This window comes from Ictalurus furcatus, chromosome 3 (genome assembly GCF_023375685.1).
Source record: "Ictalurus furcatus strain D&B chromosome 3, Billie_1.0, whole genome shotgun sequence".
Taxonomy (NCBI): domain Eukaryota; kingdom Metazoa; phylum Chordata; class Actinopteri; order Siluriformes; family Ictaluridae; genus Ictalurus; species Ictalurus furcatus.
Genome location: NC_071257.1, coordinates 18,767,978 through 18,794,447, shown reverse-complemented (window position 1 = coordinate 18,794,447; position 26,470 = coordinate 18,767,978). Strand labels below are relative to the sequence as shown.

The following is a 26,470-nucleotide window of genomic DNA, read 5'->3' as shown; positions in this document are numbered from 1 at the left end:
GGGCAACAAAGAGAGCTTGTAGATCTCCTACTCACTTGAGAGATGTCAGGGCCAGCAGAAGAGCTACCTTTAGAGTCAGTAGCTTCTCTGAGGCTGACTCTAAGGGCTCAAATGGGGAACCTGACAGACCTTCCAGGACCACAGAAATGTCAAAGGAGGTATGCGTGGTCTGCAGATGGGCCTCAGCTGCCTGACACTACAAATAAACCTCGATGTTAGAGGATATTTCCCCGCAGAGGCTCCATCAATATGGACATGGCTGGCCGAAATGGCGTCCACGTAGACCCTAATTGTAGGAGGAGCCAACCCTGTTAAGAAATGTACTCTAGGACTGTAGCTATTGCACAGTTTACTGGGTCTAACTGACGTTCCTCACACCATGAGACAAAAAGTCTCCACTTGAGCGCATACAATTTTCTTGTTGATGGTGCTCTAGTGTTCAACCTGGTCTCTACAACCTCGGTTGAGAGACCAGAATCTGAGAGCTGGTGCCCCTCAGGGGCCAGACCCACAGTTTACATAGTTCCAGGCAAGGGTGATAAATCACTAATAATTTTATTGTAAAGTGGTGAATGGAAGTACTGAAAGTGAGTGACTGAGTGAATAATGCGTTCATATGTCACCACTAGATGGAGACACATTTATAATGCTGTATAAGTTTCTGTAGGAGTTTTCCTTTGTGGGATCGTTTTTAAAATGTTGTATATTTCAAAAGTTGGAAGGAGACTATATAATTTGCTGTTTATAAAATGTTACAAATGACACAGATTGTTCAGACATGTCTAAAATAAATATACTGAGAATAGTAACAGTATGAGGTTGAGAGGGTTGGTGGTAGCTCAGAGGCTAAGACACTGGCTGTCTGATTGGAAGGTCATGAGTTCAAATCCCAGCACCACCAAGCCTCCACTGCTGGGCCCTAGAGCAAGGCCCTTAACACTCAACTGTTCAGTAGTTTAAGTGAGATCCATGAAAGTCACTGTATGCCAAATGCTGTAAATGTGAGACTAATAAGATTAGTTCAGCTTTCATTATGGACCCATACCTGCTCTTACTGCATTTATGAATATTAATCAAATAAATAAACAAATAAATAATTTGATATGGCTTAAATTTGTCTGTCACAGGTTCTTCACCTTGTTTAAAAGGCTCATCCCACTTTCCTGTCCTGCCTACCCTCATCTAAAATAAGAGAAAGTGTAAATCATAATGTAGAAATATGTTCTGAGTAGTCAGATATACAGCCTTCATAAAACTGCAAAATCAGTCAAATTTAGTGAACATCACTGATGCCTGATGCATTTTAATTTTTTTTGTTCAGTGTAAGGATCTGTTCCCTTCACTGAGAGGGAGCCTCATGACCCTGCTAAATCCTTGCCTCTGCCATCGGCTTCATCCCCAATCCACCCTATAATCAGCACTTTTAACAGCTCTCATTTTCTTCAGTATATATAGCTGTAATTGTCGGGACACCCTCCCAGGACAGAGTGGGGCTATAAGAAGCAGTTCAGAGTCATTCTCTCTCTCTCTCTCTCAAAATGGGCTTGATGCAATATACCTGAATATTCTAACACTACAATGTTTCTTTTTAGAGTTTACAGCACTCATGATGATAATTATGATAATTATGGCACTTATTACACAATTATTGCTCAGTGTGACACTATATAACATCACACTTCTACTCAAACAGCATATGTCAGTCAACTGTTTATTAAAATAGAGTTAAACTTTCAACTTTAGTCTCATAGGTTAGATTTGGGAAAAAAAGGTGTTTATTGTGGAAAACCTTGGAATTCATATTCATATGATAAGAATGCTATTTTGTAAGGAGCAATTTAGTATACTTGGGGTTGTGAAAAAATATTCTGTAATATGTTTTATCTTCAAAAATGTGTGTATTTCTTTGTCTATAGTCATGTAGTCCTGGTAAGTTTTTTATCTGTCGAATGAGGGCAGGGTTGAGAGAATTTGGCATTCCATATGCAAACGTTTGGAAACAGGACATAATTTTGGTTTGCAAGGGTAAAATGAGAACACAGAGGCCGTCAGTTTGCTACCAGTCCTGCGTGTTGATGCTGGGTGATAAGCACTACAGCAGTGAGTCAACCAGGTGCTCAAGTCCACCCCCTCATTAGAAAGTTTTCTCAGCTGTGCTCTGTAAATAAACTCCCTGTTCTATTACATTAAATTGGAGGCAGCAATTGTTAAGACATTTAAACATTTATATTTACATGCACATATTTTTCAAAATGAATGTAAAATGAAAAATAATACACAAAATATAAGTAAAGAGAATACATACAGTACAAAGTCATGTGTCTTTTGTTCCTTTGTGTTTACCACTACAAAGTAGGAACATACATTTTGGTCAAAACATACTACTATTTAGTGATAATTTATTCATTTAGCTGACTTACACCTGATTAGTTATTTCCATTCACATTAGAACACAGTCTTTGCATTAACCTAATATTAGTGCAGTGACTGCCAACCAGTGAGAAGCCACCTTTATGACAATATAACAAAAATAACAAAAAAAAGAGAAAAAAAAGAAATCAGAACCCACGATCCACAGCATCTGAAATGGCTTTCATTATTGATTTCTAATTGTTTCAGTATGCTTCAAAACCTTTAATTTGACCAAACATTTGACTAGAATATTTAACAAGACCAATCACATACGCAGTTCATCCCTGAGAGCAAATGGGATAAAAGAGCTTTAGTTTGTACTAAGCTGAGGACACCATTTGGGTTTCAGCAAAAGTGAATCAAATAAAACCTTGCCTAGCAACAATTCACACAGCTTCCTTATACTGGGAATACAGTATTGTGTGTTGAGGGCTTCAAAATAAATAATAAACAACTGGAGAATAAAATGTTTCAGAGTACATTATAAAAGCATGTATAAGTAAACATGTAGAAAACAATATCTCCAGAATCCTAGAGTACTCAATACATTAAGAAAATAACAGTAAGTCATTTGGCACCTTTTAAAACATAACTACAGTATGTAGTAAAAGTGTATCACATAGGGAATTTTTATAAGCTGGTGAAAAACTCACTTAAATCTACAAGACTCTAAAAAAGTCTAAAATGCCATTGAGGTGTACAATTCAGTTTTTGGTCTAAAATGTTTATGCAGTTAGTGGCTGCTAGTAAATTTCATCAAAGGGAAGCTGCTGAGGTAATAAAGAGGCCAAAGCTTCATATGTGTGAAATAATAATACAATACTCATCAATATAGGTGTTTTCTCCATTATTAAATACATTTATGCTTCCAAGTTGCTTTAGTTTAAAGCTGATTTTTGCCAAATCATCATCCTAGGCCAAATGAAGAAAAGACCAAAGATTTTATATTATATTGAAATGCTGTGAGCCTGAGCCTCTGCAAAATGCAGAAACATTTTGGTTTTCTCCATCCAGTGGTCTTTTCTTACATCAAGCTTTATAAACATGATCATGATCATCAACAACATGCAACTTGCACTTCTTGTATTCTTGTGCTTCAGGATCTTGATGGATTGAGGCTTCATGTTCATTTAGTTCAAGATGTTTCTGAATTAAAATAGTAACTATATCTCATATATGTTTATTAAATTTAAAGATTAATAAAATAAGCTTTCCTCCATTCAAATATAAAATGAGCTCAACAAAGCATTAAATAAATTAATCTGCAGTTTGTACAGTACAATGCATATAATAAGGTATAACCACTTCAGGAACTTCCCAAATTCATTAGCTTGATGGAAAGGAAGAAAGAAAAGAAAGGAAGAAATATGAGGGGGTAAATACTGAATAAGACAACAAATAAACAAAAAATGAACAAAGACCACTAAACTGAGCCTGTGGTGATGATGGGACAATTTCTATCAGAATACTGATGGTCAAGAAATAAAGTGCAACACTCAAAGAATATTACTGAATGTACTGTAATAAAATTCACTGGAAGCCAGTAAATAAGATCCAATGATATATTCAGATAAAAATGGGTAATAGGTGTCTAAACCTAAATCCAGTAATCCAGAGATATGTCTATATTAGAATTTGATATAATTTTTACGTCCATTCACCACCATTCAATAAAATTGTCAGTGAATATAAACAAATCTCATTCTCTTTTAGTCATTTTCAGTAACTTAAACTCCATCTCCACTTATAAATGCATTTTGCACAATGCAGATGTGTTTGTAAATAGTAAAGAGATGACGTTTTTTCAAAGTCCATAGTGTAACAGGTCACAGCGTCTGCTATCCACAAATGGCTCAGAGGAAGTTATTAGTGATCTGATGCTGGTGTTCAAACAAGTCTTCGATCTCAGCACTATAGGCATCTCCTGTGCAAGGGAAAATCAGGCAAGTTCACAACAATGATGGATACATATAGTTTGTGAATATAATTAAAGTATTTGTGAGGGTGTTCATTCAATAATATGACCATACCTGCATGACAGCCATACATGAAGATTCTGTGACCATCATATCTGCACTTACAGCGGATTACATTATTCATGAAGTCTGACTCAGCCATATCCAGTGATGGATTTACTTCCACCTATAGTGACAATTAAAGACGAAAACACAATTAGTTTATGGGCTGCACATACATGGCTTGAGCAACAGCTTAGATCTACAGCATTTACCTTTTTTCTATATAGAAGTAGTAAATATGGTCAATCACACACTCAGCTCATCACCCCAACAAAGAAAATGAATAGTATGACAATATTAGGCATTAATTGTATATTCAGGGATTGTGACTGCAAGCCAGAGAAGTGGTAGCGTAGTGGTTAAGGCTTTGGGCTACTGATCAGTTAGGTCCTTGAGTAAGACTCTGAACCATCAACTGCTCATTTGTATCTTTTCTTAGTTAAGTCACTTTAGATAAAAGAGTCAACCAAATGAGCAAATGTAAACATACCCAATGCACATACAGCTATCAATAAAAAAAATTAAATACGCACTTAACTCAATAAAAAAATTAAATACTCACTTAACTCTTATTTACTTTAGCATTGGTATAGTATAGAATGTTCCTGATAGATTGTATAAAGAAGGTACTGTAATTTTAAATAAGTAAAGACCTAATATGTGTGTACTAAACTCATTAATTTTTTATTTTTTTTTTTACAATTTATTTATTTATTTATTTATTTATTTATTTATTTCAAATTACAACTTCCTGTACAGAATCAGTGATCATGTGTTGCAATTGAATGTGGAAAGAGCAACAAAAATTTCTCGGTCTCCAATTAGCCGTGTCTAATTGAGGGGGCTTGGTGAGTTTTTTTTTTTCTTTGTCTATTTTTTGTACTCAGCTGAGTAATAAGCACGTTTCTCTATGTTTGGTTGAACCCACAGTGTGTATCCACAGACAGGATCTCAGTGTCTGTTCAGATTAGTTGGTCTTGGTCTTTATGTGATGATCAAATGGGCCTCCAAAAGTTTAAGCATTACCACAACTCAGTTTATTGCTACAAAAAGCTACAGCTAAATGCTGGTTTATAATTAGGATCTGAAAAACATGCTTAAAATATATATACTCCATCATGTGCTCAGACATTTAAAGTAAATAAAGCTTTTAAATGGTATACACACATAGGTACACTGTAATTAAAACACAGCTCTGTGTTAACCTACCTTTTACTGCAGCAGTATGGGATGTATAAAAATGGGTCCTAAAGCAGCTCATGCAAATTTCGTAGTTTATGTTATGAGGCACGCTAGGGGTAAAACAGGCCCATGCTCAGAGGTGGTGATTTCAGTGGTGATAGCCCATAAAGATTTGCTTGATTAACATGAAACTATGTTAATGAAAGAGAGAAGTGCTCAAAATTCCTACCTTGATGGCAGAGTGAGGGGAGGTCTATGTTTTAAAGGCTGGTCCATCATGAGTGGTTTTTCCGAACAGTACAATATAATAATAATAAAACATACAATACACTATCAATAGTATATAAAAGCTACCTGGAAGATATAATCTCCTGGCCGGACATCTGTGATATCTACCCATTGGCAATCAATATCATGACGATATGTATCCCAGCAACCCATTGAAATTCCTTGATCTCCATAGTTGTAACATGAAAAGCGTTTCTGAAGTCCTAAAGAAAAGAAGGTGGTGAACTTCATAGCTATATGTAATGTTAAACATAATGTTAAACCATTTTCATTCGTCTGTTTTGCATGATGAACACAGAAACGGTTTTTACCTTCAGGACAATATGTGTCCTCCAGACAGAAGCTGGCTTTGTGCCCTTCTGCCACTCTGGTTCCGTTGAGTGTGAGAAGGTCGTAGTGTGTAAACACTTCAATGCTGTGGTAGTGCCTGTGAATACACCATCAAATCAATCTGTCAATAATGATCACTAAAATGATCAAGCTTACTTGCTGTATTAATTTGATAGGATTGTGTCTTTAGGAACACTTTATCTTAAGGAAACTCAGGTTGTGAATAAGTACAGAACCCTGAGCCACTAGAGAATGTTAGTGAGTGACCTCACTGCTGCAGCATGAAGGTGTTGGCTGTAGGGCAACACCCCTTACTGAATGCTGTTGATGTCCTGGCAGGGTTGTGTTTGCAGCTCTGTTTATTCAGGTTGCCTGAATGGACTGCTTTGAAATGCAATCCTTGGTGGTGTTTCTTTAAAAGACTAATGAATAAAGTATAGAACAGGGCTATCCTGGTCCTGAACGGCTTTCCTTGTTCCCACAGACTGGGTTGCTATTATTTTCAGAAAATGTTGAAGCTGTGTATTTAGCAAAAACAGGTTATTAATTTATTCCCTGATTACTGATATGACAATATTAGTGACATACTATAGCCACTTGTGCACTTGAATGTGCACTTGAGTGTACATTATTAGTTCCATATGATATTTCCATATTATACAAAGAGGCTCAACTAAAATGATCAAAGTAAAAAGGTCTTCATATCTGGCTTGATATTTATGTGTTAGAAAATGAATGGGAATGTGAGGTGAGCTTCATTCATTTCTCTAATAGCTAAAACACATTTTAAAATGTCTGATGACTGGTATACACCAAATGAGTCAGCCGGTAAAGAACAAACACTTGTAAGATTTCTGTATGCATTAATATAAGCTAATCTCACTGACCCAGTTTAACTCCTCTCAAAATAGTGCTACTGATATAGATGTGACCAAGGTGACGTTATGTCAAAGCTTCCACTTGAAAATCAAGGTTTCAATATCTTGGAAATAATTTATTTTTAAAAACATAGTCCTGTTTTTTTTATTTAGACTTTTCCTCTGGTTCCTAAGTGTTACCTGTGGCATTGGTGCCATGTCCAGGATTCTCGTGAAGCTCTGGGCCTGAAGTCGGCTTTCCCTAGATTCATGATACGGGAGGAGAAACGCAGTAGACGCCTGTGTCCATAAGGCCAGTTCATGCGGCTGGCTGAAGATGACAGGCAGTTCTCCTCATGGGCACAGGTGAGCAGGTGAAGTGGTCGATCCTCCAGATATGCTGACTCCTGCACCAACTGTGCATCCACCACCAGGTCAGGGGCAACTACAGCAGGTACAAAAACAGACAAGGTTAGGGTAAGTAGGGATACTACAGCTAATCTATAACACTAATAACATATTATTGATAACATATAATCCATGATTATGGGAAAATTAGCAAATATTATTGAATAAAAAATTATACATTAGCATGTGGCAAAGGTAAAATAAAGTATAACTGAAATAAATTCAAACAAGTTTTCATCTTTGAGACATTCTTTTTTTTTTTTTTTTTTTAATTCATTCAGTCTCCAGAAACTCCAGAATACACTACCTGAACCTCTCTAAGCCTTACTGGAAGTACAATTGGAATTTGTGTTCAGATGAGACCAAATCTGGATTATTCGGCCATGCTTGGCATCAAAGTGGATTGCATACAATGAAAATCACCTTTTATGCACTGTAAATCATGGTGGTGAATCATGACTATTGATGGCATCATGAATTCCTCTAAGTACCAGGATATTTGATCACCAAACCTGGTTGCCTCTGCCAGGAGATTAATACTTAGGTGTAGACAAATCTTTTAAATCCAAATCAATACAGAAATGGTTGCAGACACAAAATATGTGATTTTGAAGGCCATTGCAAGTGTCTGGATCTGAAGACAGCAGCCCAAATGCACAAATCAAAGATTTAAAGGAGGGTGAAATGTTCTGCATGGACAAGTGAAACAAAATAGTTCTACTAGTGTGTCCAACTTTGTTTGAACTTACAGAACAAGACTCAGTGTTGTTATTCTCTCCAGATCTTCTTTTTTCAAAAAGACAAGAAAGCAAATAAAAAAAAAAAAAACTACGTCAGCATAAAACTAGACTGTTTAAACTAAAAAAAAATCACTTATTAAATACATAAGTGACAATGATTCTGGAATATAAAATGATCATACAAAATTTTTGGCACTAAATCTTTGGTTAAACTTAAATTGATTGAAATACTTTACCTTCTGAGCAGGTGACTCCGGCTGCTTTGGGTCCTCCTCCACGGGGACAGTATACATTGCTGTTTCGGCGACATTGCTGAATGGACAGTTCAGTGCCCACACAGTGAGTCCCACTCAGCAGCACTTCCTGAGCATTAGGGTCCCCAGGCCAGTAATATGTGTCCTGTTAGGTACAATTTTAGTGTTCTGTCAATATTGAATATTATGTATCCTACATAATCCAAGAAAGACTAACAGCTGTGATGACATGCTTATGATTAAGTAGTTTCAAGTCCAGTAAAATAAGACTCTTTTCTGTTCTGGCAACCAGATGATGGAATGAACTTCCCCAAGAAGTTCTAACAGCTGAGTCACTGGCAATCTTCTAATGACATCTAAAGACCTACCTCTTCCTAAAGTACTTAAATTAGCACTTTTTTATTAAAAATAAATAAACATAAAATATAAAAAATTGTGTTGTCTGTGTGCTTTTCTTACTATATTACCTCACCAAAAGAGTTTTTATACTGATGGTACTCTTAGTCTGTGACCAAGTGAGCCAGTATATGGGTGCATTTATTGATAGAGACAGATAAGGGCATCTGCCAAATGCCATAAATATAAATATAAATGGAAAGCGTTTATGTATTATAAATTTCCTGTTTTCTTACAATCCTAGTCTACTTTCGGAATGAATGAAAGCTGGCATAGCTGAATTGAGAATAAACTTCATTATGACAGAGATGTGAGTGTTATTACATGACATAGGTTTTCCTAGGTAGAAATGCTTTACAATGAGTGAGGCAGTTGTTCTATACGATTCCACAAGCATGATACAATTTACATCGTAAAATACACCCTTTACTAAAATCCTGTGTCTTCCAGTCCCACCCCTTCAACATGACAGAACATCTACTGTATAAACTTACGTGTTTAAAAGTACTCTGCCTCGAAAATAGGCACGACACAATCCACACACAGACGTAACTGTGGCAGTGTTTAGAAAGAGTAGAACAAGTGATGGATTCAGTGAATGCTGGAATGTGTTGCATTCTTAATCAGTACCATGTGCTAAGTGCAGGCTCACCTGATGGGCACGTGCAGCAAAGCCAAAGCCCAGCTGTCTGCACACTACCATGGCCTCATTAATGCCCCAGTTTTCACTGCACACTGCTCCCCAGCGCTTCTTGCCCCCAACATCCATGAGCACTTCCACACGGCCTTCTGCCACATCTCTGCCCCCTACTAACCGCACCTGACACACAAACACACATACACATATAGATTTGTTGTATATATATTGACACATACATATGGTATATCTACTATGAATCAATAGAAACCATTATTAAAGTGCAAATGCAGGTATGTATAAGTGGCATATCAGTTATGGCCCATGCTTCAGTGAATCTGTTAACACTCTATAAAACTTTAATAGCAAAGCAAAAACATATATAAATGACACAACTGAATTTAAAGGCAGTACACAGACATTAAAACTGTTGCTGACTAGCATGCTGACACCCTGATCATAATTTCATTCCTGCCATTTTTACCATCAGTTTTAATCACTAAAGGCTTTCATAGTTCTACATTCTGTGTGCTATGGATTTTCATATGAAAGGCATATGATAAAGATACAGAGCCCTTGTTTTACAGGCACCAGTACAAAATTAATTTGACACCCAAGAAGCAATCCACTCTAGTTGTACTGTAGTTTTTAGATAGAGTAGTAGATTTTAACATACATATATTTTAAAGATACAATTTCTTTTTACCATAGATGTAAGAATTCTGAAAAAAAAAATTACTCACTGTGGTTTCCAAGCCTGTCTTGGGAACATTACATCTGACAGATGCATCTTGGGTGTGTTTGAATGTCCAGGGCTGGACTGGTTGGAAATGGCAATCCAAGATGGAGCGCTCTCTTCCTGTACATTGAACTGAGTTCATATGGATTGGCCCAGTTCCTGTAAAATATCAGAAGAAAAAAACACAAATACGGTTTCAAACATTGCCAGTTCAGTTGTCAATTAAATAATCTGATCATATGTGTACATGACTCTGTTGAAAAAGCTCCTCAGTACTTATGTAAATTGTCTTTATTTGGATATATTACACCTTAAGAAGAAGTGATGAGTTTTTCAAATTCAACATGTGCCAGGCAAAGAGAGAAAGCCAGCAATTTCATTTCTTCACATCTCTTGCAATTGGCATCAGTAAGGTAAACAAATAAAACAAACAACTTGCTTCCATTAATCATGTTTGCCCCTTCACAACTGCACCACATAGGCAGCAGGTATCAACTCAGTGTGCCAGCTCTGTAATGATAACTACTCACACACATTGAGATAATTTTGTACATTTGTTTGCGTTTAACAAACAAATATGTGGCTAGACAGCCTTTTAGAAGGCAGAAGGCTGAGAGTAGAAATCATCACACAAGTTACATGGTGCAAATGATGTATAACTGGACTTGGGATGACTATGAATAAGACTAATGTGAGAGAGGTGAAATAATATGTTTTCCTTATCTTTCAGTGCTGCAGAGGCAGTTATAACAAAATGCTGCTTGGAGCTTTGGGGAGCGGCTATGGACAAAAGTGGTTATTTTAAATTGCAATGTGGTGTGTTTCGTAAAATTCTACAACTCATCAAACAACCATTTTCAACCCAGCCAATGAAATCTCCAACAGTTGTTTACTTACTGGGACAAACACGATAACCACACTATCTAAATGGAGACTGCACAGTTTCCAGTTTTTCCATAATTCTGGGAAACCATTTGACCATGGAGGGAATCACAAGAAACTGCTTTTGGCCTTGAGGTTTCAAGTGGATGTATACCTCATTGAGAAAATTATATATAAGGACAAAAATACACCATTGGTTAGAAGTGGAAACAGATACTCATCCATTGTCCCTGTAATTTTGGCAATTGATGATATGATCAAGAAAAGGCAACTTATATAGATTGTTTCCTCTAATCACTTTATTTAAATTTTACCATTAAAGTAATTAAGAAAAAATAGCAATATCTCAGCAAGTGTTGATGATTGGATTAAAGCCTTATAAAGTACAATACAAATTACCAAATTGTCCAAATGGCAGATTAGGGTGGCTTTAACCAGTAAATCAGAAAAAAATCATAACTTTCCAGGAAATTTGATTTTTTTTTCTGTCCATAACTGTAAAACAGGAGGCAATCAGCTTCCAATTTATTAGGTACACTGATAAAAATGGCCAGTGAGTGTAGAAACATGGTGGGTGTACCTCATAAACTGACAACTGAGTATATAATCTTTAAATCAATTGTGTTTCCATTGAGTGAATGTCATATTAAAAGACTATACTGTGTAAGACTTCATTTTTATAGTCAGGACTTTCTGTGGTCTGATGTCATCTCAACAAGGTTATTTATCCCAAGTTTCACTTTCATCCCATTTAGCTTCACACAGCTTTGGAAGGAGTTTTCTACTAATCATGCTGCTCTTTGCAATGTAATATGTTTCACTCAATATCCACAGCCAAAGTACAAGGAATTTACTTTAATTGTGTCAATGGCAAACTGTGTATGCATCAGGGAACATGCCTGAGCAGTGCTCACTGTTCACCTTTTATGGGTTCAGTTCAGAAAAGCCAAGTCATGAGTCCACACACCACTAAACACACCCACTTTTTCCAATAATGACCACAATCACTTGAGTCCTGACTCAGATTTAGGCAGCTGAGTCAGACAAACCCAGCCAACCTGACTAATTAATATGTTACAGAAATACATCTTAACCTGTCTGTGGAAAAGTCAACATTTTGGATCATTAATTACAGTAATGGTGGCCATCTATTTTAAATAATCATGAAATCCTTAGACTACAAACTAGCCCAAATGTGCAGCATACAACATTTCACCTTGATTAAACCATGGTTCCTGAGAAAGTTATTTGAAAGTCATGGCTACTTTAGTGTAATATTTGTTCAACCGCTTGAAATCATCATGCAAGATCTGCTGACCATACATAACAAATTTAATAAAATTGCCATGGTGTGCTCAGAAGATATAGCATATTAAGCTGATTTTTAATTATGTGTATATTTGACTTAACTACTAACACTAAAACTTATTCCAATTTTGTTGCAAGCTGGAGTAGCTACTGTTTCTTATAGCTGGTTGGTCTATGTGGTATAGTCTTTTCTGTTTCATTTGTATCCTTGAATGAGCACAAGGAAGAAACCTAGACAGGAATCAGACATAAAAGGGAACCCACCCTGTGGCACCAGATAGTGTGATAGTTTATTAATTTTTGGTTTTGAGAAAAGTATGAAATATGATCAAAATATTTAACATGTTACGTACAGCATATTAGGTAGGAATGTTAGGTTAGGTTACCTACAGTTTATATACTGTAACATGAAGATTAATCAAAAATGCAATGTCTAAGGTAAAACATAAATTAATGTGATTATTTCATAAATTAAAATATGCATGGATGGATGGACAGTGGGTGTGTGAATGTGTATGTGAGTGTGCCCTGCGATGTATTGGCACCCCATTCAGGGTGTGCCCCACCTTGGGCCCAATGCTCCCTGGGATAGGCTCCAGGTTCCCCACAACCGAGCAGGATAAGCAGTATAGAAAATGGATGGATTGATGGAGGGATAGCAGACTTTTGAATTCCGACAGAGCAATCAAACTTCCAGCATTTAGCCACAAGTTAGATAAATAAAATGAGGTATTAGTAAAGAGAACAATACTACTACTGCATTGCTACAGTTGAGTTAGTTTGAGAAAAAATTATGCAGCATGGAACATTTCACCTTTCAAAAAAATAAATAACTGTTGGTTAATTTAACTGTCATGGAATGTTACCACAGTCACTTGGTTGACTTAACTGGACCCAGCCCTAAAAAAGTCTTATCCTGTTTCATTGTGCTGAACTCCTAAAGTCCTTTCAAAATATCACATTAGCAACACACTCACTCACTTTCAGCAACCATTCAACCGTTGTGGTGGACTGGGAGCCTGCTCATGGAACACTGAGCATGAGGTTGAAATACACCCTCGATCGGACACCCGTCCACTGCAGAGTGTCATGCACACATTCATTGCCACATAGGGGCAATTTAACATAGCCAATCCACCTAGTGGCCAGAGAACCCCACAAGGACACAGGGAGAACACAGACAGTAATGCTAACTCAGGATTGAATCAGGACCCTGGAGCTGTGAGTGGACAACACTATCCACTGCACCACTGTGCCGCCCAATAGCAATACAAAATAAAACTATCTTACCTTGACCCATGTGGGCTCCTGTAGGAGCCTCTTTGGCAGTACCAAAACCCAGTTCTCTGCACACCACACTGGCGGAGGCACGATTCCAAAGATGATCAACCACAGTTCCCCACTTTCCTTCACGCAGAACTTCCACCCTGCCCTCACCCAAGCGAGGTCCTGACTTCAAACGCACTGCCGGCTAGGGGAAGGCAAAATACACAACAAAGTATAAGTTATTATTATGACTGTTATTACTTGCTTACTGAGTGTCATTAGTGGACATAAAAAATGTTTGAGAAATTATAATTACTCAGGCTTTGAGCTTCAGTGAAAAAAGACAATGCTTTCTGATTTTCTCAGTTTGTCTTAAAAACTAAAATTCTATGATTATCATACCTTATGTTTTACATACCATCTACCCCTAACTTGAATGAAAGTAGAATAGGTATACCTTGATAGGATGTGGGGCTTGAGGTTTCCCTGAGGACATGCGTGAAAATTGCGGTCCTAGTTTGCAATGGGCCACTGAATAGCGTCCATTTTTACATGGGGTAGAACTGTGAGGAATGGAGAGCTGGGCATGACACTCTGCCAGGCTGGGCTCTGTACCAAGGCAATGCACTTTCTCCACCCAAAAACTCTTCTTTTTGGCTATAAAACTCAGCCTGTGGGAAGAGGGAAGGAGCGGTCAAGTCAGGTTGTGATGCCAAAAAGGTGCAGAGGCGTGAACTTTATAGCACAGATGTTGGTTAGTGTCGTGTAACGGGATCTAATGTTGAGCAACACTATAATGTTAAACCTTATATTTATATTTGCAGTTAGCTCATTAATACATATTTTTACTGACTTGAAAAGAGAGAAACGCCTAAGAAGTCATGTAGAAGTCATACCTGGTAGATGGATCCTTAACTTTTTTGTCCCATATTTTTCTGTAAGAACAGAAAAGACAATGTATAAGTCAGGGTGTCTTTATTTTTATTGTGCTGCTCACAATCAACCAAACAATTTTGAATCAAATAAATAAAATGGGATTGACACTAAGTCTATGGATAAATATACTCCCAATATAAATATCTAAGAAACAAAATAAGCATGTGGGAGCATCTGTAGTTTTGTGGTAGCCAGTTCGGGTAAAAACATATTGTTCTTGTGTCTTGAGCAAGTCAATCCAAGTTACACTCTTGTATGTCCTGCTTATGCATGGAAGGGTTTTGATGGAATGTTTGATGCCTAAGGTCACAAGTGCAAACTGTAAAATCTGTGTATATACTGTATATGGAGTGATTGTTCATACCACCGCAGACATGTAATACTTAGAAAAATATTGAACTCCGAGTTTACTCAGGCTTCCTGATCTGCGCTGTACTTATCAAATGTGCAACTGTGAACCACATAACTGTTATTACTAGAAATGGTGGCTGAAACGGTAACACTTAGAGAGGATAAAATCAAGCAATTGAGTTATGTTTATAGTCGCCTGAAAGAACAAACACAGCAAATCCAGTTGCAAATATGGGTGTCACTGCTAGGAAATACCAATGTGGAAATACCAATATACAGCCAAATAGACACATGCCGTTTTAGTCTACAACATTATTTTGGTATGAGAAAGTTTTGGTCTGAGAAAGTTTTCAAAATTGTTGATTCAAAAAACAGACATTTCCAGCAGCATGAGTATCCTGGAATGGGAAAGGCAAGGCTGCCCACAAAACAAACTGACCTTCAAGGAGTTTCAGCTGACCAGATTCAAAGTAAAAATCACAAACAAGCCTGTGTAAGAGAAAACCCTTTCCGAGAACATCCACTGCTTGTGCAATACACCTCAGAGACACATAATGTGCGTAATAAATCTTTATCATCCTCTTTTCAGGTAAACGTTCCCTGTCACTGACTTGTAAACACTACTAATGCAGAGGAAGCTGTGCTTTTATATGATTTTATCATGTATAGTCTATTGACATGTTGTAGTTGAAGCCACACAAACCCGTTTATCAGACATAGGTTAAAGCAGCACCTTCTGTTGTTCATGATAAAATAAGAATGCTACAATCGATACTAGAGAGCCACAGAAAACCCAGTACTGCTAAATTTGTGGTTGATGACAAAGAAGACATTATTGTAAGTTCATTATTGTAACACCGACTAGACAAATGAAGTTCACATCTGCCAGTGTTGTGGTAGAAATTTTTTAGGAAATGTATGTGATCCTTGAACAACTAATCAGTTCCACACACACAAATGATTCAGATTCTTCCTGAATCATTTGTTTACAGAACCAGCGTCTACAACCTCCTTAAGTATTAAGACTTGAGGGCAACACGAAGAGGTGAACATGAATGAAGTATTCAGTTTACAGTCAACCAGACATCTCTTCTCACAGTCTTGGGCCTGAAAATACCCACCTGCTCATGTAATTAGTCGCAGAGTTACACCCTTACTTTACTACTGAACCAGCAATGCTTAATGATAGGGAGGGCTAGTCTGTTTTGACGCAACAATCATGCTACTGTTTTTTAGGCATCATTCCACACACACACACACACACACACACACACAGTCTCTCTCTCTCTCTCTCTCTCTCTCTCTCTCTCTCTCTCTCTTTCCCTTACTGAATCTCACTCATGTTCTATGTTATTTGCATATATTGGGAAAAAAGTGTAGTAAAAAACGACTGTGTAATAAAAAGCTTGTACTCTTTTCTCTGTTTATCTGCAGGATTGTCATATTAGCCATTAGCTATTTTAACTCAAAGTACTTTCAGTGGAAATACCCATTGCAATAGCCGTAACAGTAGCAGCTTTGTTGAACAGCTGTTAGACTACAGGATAAATACATCATGAGGGTTAGCTTCAGTAAGCCTTCTACAGTTAAGTAATTGTTGACTTGCCTCTCTAAGTGTTATACAATTTGCTGATTGCAGTCTTTAGAATACACAGTTGACAGTTACTTTACCTGAAAAGCAGCATACAATGGAGATACACTTAGGCTGAGAACTCTCAGCCTAAACCCCTATCATAATTTGATTTTAGGAAGTGACAACGCTTCCAGTTTTTGTTTTTTGACAGGGGAGTCCTTGTCAGGTCATCTAAATATACAAATATAAAAACTGATGCTTAATTCTACTACATCCACCTAATTTGTACCCTGGTAACTATCCCATGCCTTAAATCATGAGTAAAATATATGACAGTGTCCATTAAGACCTACAAGCCTGGTTGAGAGTACTGGTCAACAAAAAAAGTTTAATTGATACCTGACTATAAAAGAACTTAAGGAACAGGATAATTAAAGCAAACAGTGGTCTAAGTCTTTGAATCTCTATTTGGTGAAACCCAGAGTCTGGCGCTGACACAGCAGTCCATACAGCACAGCTATAATTGAATCCCCATTTTCCCTGTACATGAGAATCTCAGAAATCCTCAGCTACTTAACATGTAATTAGAGTATCTTCAGCAAAGCACCCAACAAAGGGTGGGTGGAGCTACCTGGACTTAGACGCTGAGTGGGCGAATGAAGAATTTGCCCTGTCTGCCGTGGTCAAGTCTGGAGCTGAGTGGTGTACAGACACGTACAACATGGTGAGGTCAGGAGGTGGGTGAATTTACAATCCAAGTTTGAGCAGGATAAATGGAGATGTATGGAGAGGGAGCAGGATAAACGTCTCAAAAGTCAGCCACAGATTTCACTGGCCGCACCATAAGCTCTAATTCTAGATAAAACACCATCATCTTACAACACACTGAATGAGCTAAAGTTAGTGTTTAAGTCAAATATAACATGAAAAAAAGTTTATCTTTCTACTTCAAGCTTTAGATTGCAAGGAAGTATATATAAAATAAGTCAAATATCAAACCGCATAAGTCTATCTCAACAGTTATTTTAATACTTATGCTATACTATTTAATCTTTGTAAAAAGGGAACATTTTAAAATCTATTTAAAATTTGTATGTCCACATTTCCCAATTTAATGGGAAGGAAGCTTTAGCATGTCCCTAAAGACAAATTCTATCTAATCACTACAACCAACATCTAGCTGGTGGTAGTCACTTTAGAGAAAAAGATATGTCCAGTGCACATTTTACTATATATTGCAGTTGTTGCAAAAATGAATAAAAAATGCTTGGGTTATTTGATGACAGTAGATTCATATGCTGTGCCGTGTGGTTGCTAATGGACACAAATTTTACAATGAAAGACAGAAAATAGAGACATAAGTCAACAGTGCAAAAATTAATACCACCTGTATAGAGTATGTCAAATTATTTTTAACTAACTAATACCTAAAGAAGCAGAATGTAGCTTTATTTTCTATTTTGCCCAAGAAACTGAAGCTTGCTAGCTCTAATTGTTATCGGTGTTGCTTAATTTTGTAAAAAAAAATAATAATAATAAATAAATAAATAAATAAATAAATAATTTTTTTTTAGACATTACTGTATGATAGAGAATTCTATGAATTAATACTGTTAAATGAGCAGATCTTTCTGAGAAAGAGAGAAGAACTGGACCTCCTCAGCTGTACTACTATCCTGTATTTATGTTCTAGAAATGGCATCATTCTAAAGGCCTAAAAATACATTTCCTGTCCATGTGGCACTGTGCGAGGATTCTGAGGCCACCACACAGTGCCATAGATTGGCACTTAAGGGTTCACATATGTGCTCATGCACATATTACACATCCTTAAAGAACCCTAAACCATAAATCATTGCTCACTGAGATGAGCATATTGGTTTCTACTAGAGCTCAGATACCAAATTTAACCTAATTTGATTTTAGTGGTGTTATGTAATGTTTAGAAGGTACAGAGTTAGTTTCAATTACCTTCCTTTTTGAAACTCTTGCTAAAACAAGAATACTGTAGACGAGTGGTCACCAACCCTGTTCCTGGAGAGCTACCTTACTGAAGACTTTAGCTCCAACCATTTTCATGCCCACCTGACCATCTAATCATTGCTTTAAGAAGTTCTTGATCAACTAAAACAAGTGTGTAAGATTTTGGTTTGAGATGAAACCTGCAGGAAGGTAGCTTTCCAGGAGGAGGGTTGGTGACCACTGCCCTAGAGGATAGGTCAAATTATAACTTATCTAATCTAAACTAATCTACAACCCCAATTCAAAAAAACTTGGGACATTATGGAAAATGCAAAAAGAAAAAAAACAAAAAGAGTCATTTGAAAATTCAATTCACCCTGTCCTATATTGAAAACACATTATTTGATGGTTTATTTTATGAATTTAATGTATTTTTGAAAACATACACTTATTTCAAAACTGATGACTGCAACACACTCCAAAAAATTTGGGACAGTCAACTGTTTACCACTTATTGGAGACAGGTCAGGACTGCAGGCAGGCAATGCTAGCACTCACACTCTCTGCTTATGCAACCATGCGCTCTGTAATCGGGGCAGAATGTGGTTTGGTGTTGTCCTGCTCTGGATCGCAGCATATGTTGCTCCAAAATTTGTATATATCTTTCTGCATTAATGTTGCCCTCACAGATGTGCAAGTTACCCATTCCATAGGCACTGACACATCCCCATACCATGACAGATGCTGGCTTTTGGACCTGATGCTGATAACAGCTTGGATGGTCCTTTTCCTCTTTGGCCCAGAGAACACAACGGCTGTTTTGTCCAAAAACTATTATAAATGTTGACTTGTCGGACCACAAAACACGATTCCACTGTGCTATAGTCCATCTCAGATGAGACCGAGCCCAGAGAAGTCGGCAGTGCTTCTGGACAGTTTTGATGTATGGCTTCTGCTTTACATAGTAAAGCGTTAACTTGTGTCTGTGGATGCAGCGGCAAATGGTGTTGACTGACAAAAGTTTACCAAAGTATTCCTGAGCCCATGTCAGGATATCCATTGCAGACTCATGACTGTTTTTAAGACTGTCGCGTCTGAGGGATCGGAGATCACTTGCATTCAGAAGTGGTTTTCGGTCTTGCCCTTTACACACCGAGATTTGACCAGATTCCTTGAATTTTAATTATACTGTGCACTGTAGAAAGTGAAAGGCCCAAAATCCTACCGATTTGTCTTTGGGGAATGTTGTTCTCAAAGTGTTGGATTATTCGCTGATGCATCTGTTGGCAGATTGGCGAGCCTCAACCCATCCTTGCTCTTGAAGGACTAGGTCTTTTTTGGAGGCTCTTTATATACTATGATTAAACGATTGCCTCATCTGTTTCACATCACCTTCTTATTTCAACTTGTCACATCGCTATTAGTCCTAAATTGCCCTGTCCCAACTTTTTTGGAATGTGTTACATGCATCAATTTCAAAATAAACGTTTATCTTCAAAAAAAAGCTCTTCAGGTGATTAGGTAAAACATCACGTCTTTATATGTTTTTTTGTTTAAATACAAGTCAAAGTACATTTACAAATCACTCATCTTTGTTTCTATTAACATTTTCCATATTGTCCAACCATTTTCAGAATTGGGGTTGTAATATGTGATGCTGTTGTATTATTGTACATAACACAATTTTAAGTGGCATACGATAATTTTTTACCACAGATACATATCACATTCCGGGAACTGTATATCACACCAGTCTATTGATAACTTCACAACCTGACCCCACAAAAAGATATTGAAGACAGAAACACTCAGTATGTGGATTCAAGCACACAGCTAATAATTTAACTCATACTTTTATTTCCACAGCACCACTGTCATCAACCATCCCTTTCTGTAGCTGAGTCTGCTTGATAATATACTGTAAAACCTGTCACTTTCTTTTCAGTGGCATACTTTAGGAATGACACAACTTCAGCAATTTCCAATTTGCCAGAATATAGCTCTGTCTGCTTGACTAATAACTCCAAGCTGAACATGCTGAAATGGTAGTTCTCAGATACTGCTGTGAATCATAAATCATTACTTTTAGTATTGTTTTTGCCGGCTGTGGAATCTTAACATATTGTATTCCACTTAGGATTCCAGTGAAATTGTAGCAGGTCTTGTTGTCCTTACTCCTGTTTGGTGGAATTAAAGATTGCACTCTCAGAATAAAGGATACTAAACTGTACCTTTCCTTGGAGTGGTACCTTCAAGGGTACTTCTTTTGTACCATTAATATGTATCTTTCACCTGTAAATGTGGATACAGTGTACTTTTAAAAGGATTTATGCTACATAAAGGGACTATAGTTAGTTTTTGGAGTAAAGCTTTGATGGTACTCCAAATGTACCTCTAGGTAAAAGATGCACATAGTCGGGAAAATGAGTATTGAATGCATCAACATTTTTTTCAGTAAATATATTTCCAATGAGGTTATTCACATGAAATTTTCACCAGACATCAGTATTAACTCAAGAAATCCACAAATATAAAGAATTCACAGCATTAAAGTCCATAAATAAAGTTATGTGTTATAAAGTGGAATGACACAGGAAAAAAAGCATTGAACACGCTAAGAAAAAGTTCTCCAAGGCAAGGTAAGGCAAGGAACCAGCTGAAATCAGTAAGTACTTAGAAAGTAATTATACCTCCTATCTCTGCAAATTAATATCAGCTGGGTTAGTAAATTGATCATCTATAAAAAGACATTTCATTACCAAGGTGTCACACAAGAAACATTTCATGATGGGTAAAAGCAAAGAGCTCTCCCAAGACCTTCCTAACCTTATTGTTGCGACACATATTGATGGAATCGGATACAGACGTATTTCAAAACTTCTGAATCCTCCAATAAGCACCATTGGGGTCATCATCTGCAAGTGGAAGCAGCATCACTCCGTCATCAACTGACCACACACAGGAGCTCCTTGCAAGATTTCTGACCAGAGAGTCAGAAGAATAGTCAGAAGAGTAGCCCAAGAGCCAAGGACCACTCGGAAAGAGCTCCAGAAACACTTGGAGGCAGCAGGTACCATCGTCACAGAGAAAACAATAGGCAATGTACTCCACTGCTCAGCCTCACCCCACAAGACTCCATTACTGAAGAAAAGGCATGTCGAAGCGCTCATTTGGACAAGCCTGTGAAATATTGGGAGAGTGTAGTCTGCTCAGACGAGAGTAAAATTGAACTTTTTGCCTGTCATACTACACACCATGTTTGGAGAAGAAATGGCACTGCACATCACCCTTAAACACTATACCTACAGTGAAATTTGGAGGTGGAAGCACCATGGTGTGGGGCTGTTTTTCATCACATGGCTTATTTAGATTTCATATAATTGAAGGAACCATGAGTGAAGCCCTTTACCGGGAGATTCTTGAGAAGAATCTGCTGCCATCCACCAGGATGATGAAGATGAGACATGGGTGGACCTTCCAGCAGGACAACAACCCAAAACATACAGCAAAGGAAAATCAAGGTGTTACGATGGCCCAGTCAATCACCTGACTTGAATCCAATTGAACAAGATTTAAAGACAATATGTTTAGAAGAACGGACCAAAATCACACCTGAATACTTCAGCCGAATAATTTCTTCTTCCTGTCATTACAAACAGTGGCTTCTCCAGAAAGTATTAAATAAATTTCAGTTAGAGTGTTCAATACATTTTTTCCTGTGTCATTCATCTTTATTACACATAACTTCATTTATGGACTTTAATGTTTGGATTTCTTTATATGTGTGGATTTCTTGAGTTAATACCAAAGTCTTGTGAATAAACTAAAATTGGAAATTGGAAAAAAATTGTTGACTTACTTATTTCCCCCACTGTATAACAGGTACAGAAGATATATCCTTGAGGGTACCATCCTGTGTTTGAGGTATTGTATTATTCAACACTGACGGTATATTGAATTCAGATTTAAATGTGAAATCAGATTGAAATGTGCTGTGTGTTCATAAAGTCAATCTAGTACCTAATAATTAATTAACACAGTGTTAACATCATTATATATATATATATATATATATATATACACATGTGTGTGTGTGTGTGTGTGTGTGTGTGTGTGTGTGTGTGCTATAATGTCACTGAACCACCGGATGGGTAACACAGTAAACACGGGTAAAAAATAGTGGATGATTGTGTATTTTAGAACGCAAGTCAGGAGGGTCAAGGCCAATAAAACCATTACTATAACAAACAGATGCTCTATCCACTAAAAGACTTTTTGTGGTTTCAAATTGATGTTGTACTGCAAGAGCAATCAAGAGGGATATTAGCCCTTTTAACAGAAACCCAAAGGCTTAAGCTAGACATTTTTTCTCCAAAATTGGGTGCACAGATAACAGCAGTAAATTCTGAGCGATCTTTAAATCACTGCCTAAGTGTTCGAGATTGTAAGGGGTGTCCAGAGGGAAGCGATAAGATAAACAAAAGATCTGCTCCGGTAAATAGAGGAGGTGACTTAAGGGCATGTTATGCAATACATCTTCTCTCCCCCTTTCCATTAAGAGTATAAAACCATCATCAGTACTTTATCATAGGATTGCTTGGAATACTAACCCATAAAATTTTCTGACTAGCTGTGTACATGAACCACAACCCCTTGCACAAAATGTCAGTGTTAATTATTAGAGAAATAAATTTGAACATTAATTAATAACAGCTTAAAACAAGGTTCTCATATTAACAACTGAGCAATAGTGTCTTTAGTGTCTGCTTTGTATCAGCTTTCCCACACAAAAATTCAGATGTGTAAAAGAAAGACCTACTTGTAAGCCTTCATGTTGGGCTGCACTGCATCAGGGAATCCCAGCATGCCACACACAACCCTGCTGCTGTTCAGACTCCAGCCTTTGTCACACACCTGCCTCCATCTCCCAGCATGCTTCACTTCCACCACACCCTGCGTCACTATTGCATGTTTCTTCGTAGCCATCAAAACTGGCCGCAAACGGACTTCCTGAATCTTCACTTTACTGCCAGACTACGGAGATCAAAATTGGAACATGTTAACAGGATGTTCAGAGATGCTAATTGTGGTGATATTTTAAAGAGTTTACATAGAATTATCAAAAAAAAAATTGTCATATCATCATTTAGTTTGACAAGTGAATAAATGACTGCCATAACACAGAAACTTAATGCAGAACTCTGCTGTCAATTGGAGAAAATAAACCTTCCATATTTCAGAAAAGAATTTGATAGCAGACTCATAAAGACTGTGAAAACTGTCTGAACACAAACATTCTACAGAAATATGTCTGAAAGATCAACATCAGAATGCATGTCCTTCTAGCTCTGACTTCTCCTAAGATAACGCTTGCATTAAAGGTCATGTGACTTGCAGGGATGTGCTATTCTCTCTGACTGCTTACCGGATCATGTAACCGGTGTCTGGATAACTGACCCTGCCAGGGGGCCATTGAATTGGAGTAGATGTCATGCCACTGGTTTAAGGTAGGAACATTGCCTCTAGTGGGAGGGCTTCTTCTAGGCCCTCCAGAAACCACTTGGTCCAGCCTTCTCTCAGGATTACACACTACTCCAAGATCCTCTGAGTGTTTGCAGTCGTGGACACCCCATCCATTTGACTTACACTCTTTCAGTGATTTCTCTGAACCATCACAGCGGACATTATCCATCCAAATAGGACCTGTAATCATAAAAACATGTTAGGAATGTATATAAACATAGTATCAGTAGCATGGCTGAACAAAAAATGTCTGAAGATGTGATATTATGCAGTGCTAACACAATAACCAGAAACATGTCTCCATAAAAATCATCATTAAAGGCAATGAAAGAGAATTTTCATGAAGCTGTCTGAGAGAATGTAGAGTATTTGTTAGATGGGCAGACTGAAGCCTTTGTTTAGTTTTAATGACGGGGCTGCTTGGCCAAGTGGTGTTACACTTGCTTTGGTTTACTGGGGATCTTTATGGTTGCCTTAAAGTTAAATTATAGGGCAGGGCAGGTCAATGTACAGAACAGCAGAGTTTGGCTTTCACACTGCTGTGAAGAAAGTTGTCTTTAAATGTCTTCTAACACTATATTTATGACCATCATTCTGAAAGACTGTTAGTGGTAAAGAAACGCATCTGGACTTATAATCTTAAATTCATTTCGCCACCCGTCTCAGATGCTTTGATTTACTACTCTCTGACATTTTCTTACACCTCTATAAAGATAATTATAATGCCAGGTAGGGTAAGTAATTTAAAAGTGATTTAATCGGTGAGTCTAGGCAGATTCTAGTTTTGGTCCTCATTACTCACCATCTCCCTCTCCATATTTGGCACTGTGTGCCCAAGTGATGGCCCCACGGAAGCCCAGTTCTTTACAAACCACATTTGCCAGTTTAATGTCAACCTCGTCATCACACACAGTTCCCCATGTACTGTTGTGTAGCACTTCAATGCGACCTTCATTGTCTCTGTGCCCAATTCCTGCCAAACGCACTTTGGCAGGTGGTGCGCGGCCCGAACGTGGGACTGCAAGAGCAGCTACAAGGAACAGGGAGCTCCAACAGAGACAGACAGCCAGTGCCATATTAGTGTTGACACAGCACTCCTGAAAAAGAATGTTTCTCGAATTATGGTGTTTATTCTTTTAAGTTCATCATTATTAATTTGTTCAACATAACAACCGTCAGAATGCTATGAAGCCCTAATTCCAACATAGTTTAACAAGTTCTATTACAACTTCATTCATTCATTCATTCGTTCATTCATCTACAGTAAGCGCTTTATCCTGGTCAGGGTCATGGTGGATGTGGCGTAAATCCCAGGAACACTGAGTGCAATACAGGAGAATTCATGTTTGGTGTCTAGTCCACCAAACAAAATGGCAACCACAGGGGTTAAAAAAAGCTATCACCACAAATATGCAAGGAAGTAACACCACATAACTATCTATACATTTCGTGATTCTCAGGTGTAGACAATATAATTAGTAACACAAACATCATTCTTTGGCCCCTACCAAAAAAGTGGGGAAAACATGGTTTACCAAATCCAGAAAAGGAAAGCCAGGAGCTATAAGTGGTTCTAGCAAGTTCCAAGTGCCAATCAACAAATAGTATTATTCAGCTTTGTAGATCCAAAATAAAATAAAATAAAATAGAATAAAATAAAACACTAAAAACTACAAAGTATATTTAAAAATTCTCAAAATCCACTCTGACAAATATTGTTCACATTTCTTTAGTGAGGAAAAGCATGCAGAGGTAAAGGCAAGGGTTTACTCACCTTGAAGCCACACTGAAGTCACATGCGTCCCTGATCAGGGCAAAGTGAATGAAGGAAGGAGTGCACTACTGAGAAGAGGTCCTCACTCACTCTGTCCCTTTCCTTCCCTCCCTCCCTCCCTCTTTCCCTCCATCACTATTTGGTCCACCCACACATGTCCCTTTCTCTAACTCACATGGTTTTGACCAATTAACCCAACCATCCATTTTCTTGTAATTACATGGATTATTAAGGAAAAATTAATTAAAATCACTCCTGAAATTAGCACACATCTTGACTTCATTACAGCCAAATCAATGCCCTCTGTTGAAATTATGTAAATTATTACTCATTAAAATAATGGAAATGCTACGTCTAAAAAAGAATGTGAAGTTTAGGAAGAAGAGGTTAGGCGGTGACATTTTTCTAATTGTGCTATTTGAATGTACAGTATCATTCATGCCATAAAATCTTCAACATGAGCTCGGGCTGTTTTCTTTTCTTGTCTTATCTAACACTACATATATATATATATATATATATATATATATATATATATATATATATATATATATATATATATATATATATTGCTTGTTCGTACTTCCTCTCATTTACTCATTTAGTAAATGAGTAATGAGTACCCAAGTAATTT

At 37.4% G+C, this 26,470-nt stretch overlaps 1 protein-coding gene across 1 annotated transcript; it reads right to left on the bottom strand.

Annotated features, from left to right (window-relative positions):
- Window positions 1-1,767: 1,767 nt before the first annotated feature.
- loxl4 (lysyl oxidase-like 4) lies at window positions 1,768-26,159 on the bottom strand. Its single transcript, XM_053621243.1, has 15 exons — window positions 25,837-26,159; window positions 24,865-25,159; window positions 23,965-24,242; window positions 23,359-23,573; window positions 14,614-14,652; window positions 14,175-14,388; window positions 13,742-13,922; window positions 10,266-10,420; window positions 9,538-9,705; window positions 8,472-8,634; window positions 7,289-7,532; window positions 6,212-6,327; window positions 5,967-6,103; window positions 4,443-4,554; window positions 1,768-4,336 (listed from the first exon to the last, which is right to left on the bottom strand). Exons 2-15 carry the CDS (start codon window positions 25,136-25,138, stop codon window positions 4,266-4,268), a joined length of 2,367 nt encoding a protein of 788 aa, XP_053477218.1. The 5' UTR covers window positions 25,139-25,159; window positions 25,837-26,159; the 3' UTR covers window positions 1,768-4,265.
- Window positions 26,160-26,470: the final 311 nt, after the last annotated feature.

Bases quoted from the DNA above. Each gene is read 5' to 3' on its own strand.
- loxl4 (XM_053621243.1), bottom strand. From the start codon at position 25,138: ATGGCACTGGCTGTCTGTCTCTGTTGGAGCTCCCTGTTCCTTGTAGCT. The intron at 23,574-23,964 runs GTAAGCAGTCAG...TGATCTCCGTAG, and splicing joins GACACCGGTTACATGATCCG to TCTGGCAGTAAAGTGAAGAT. The intron at 6,328-7,288 runs GTAACACTTAGG...GTGTATTCACAG, and splicing joins ACATGGCACCAATGCCACAG to GCACTACCACAGCATTGAAG.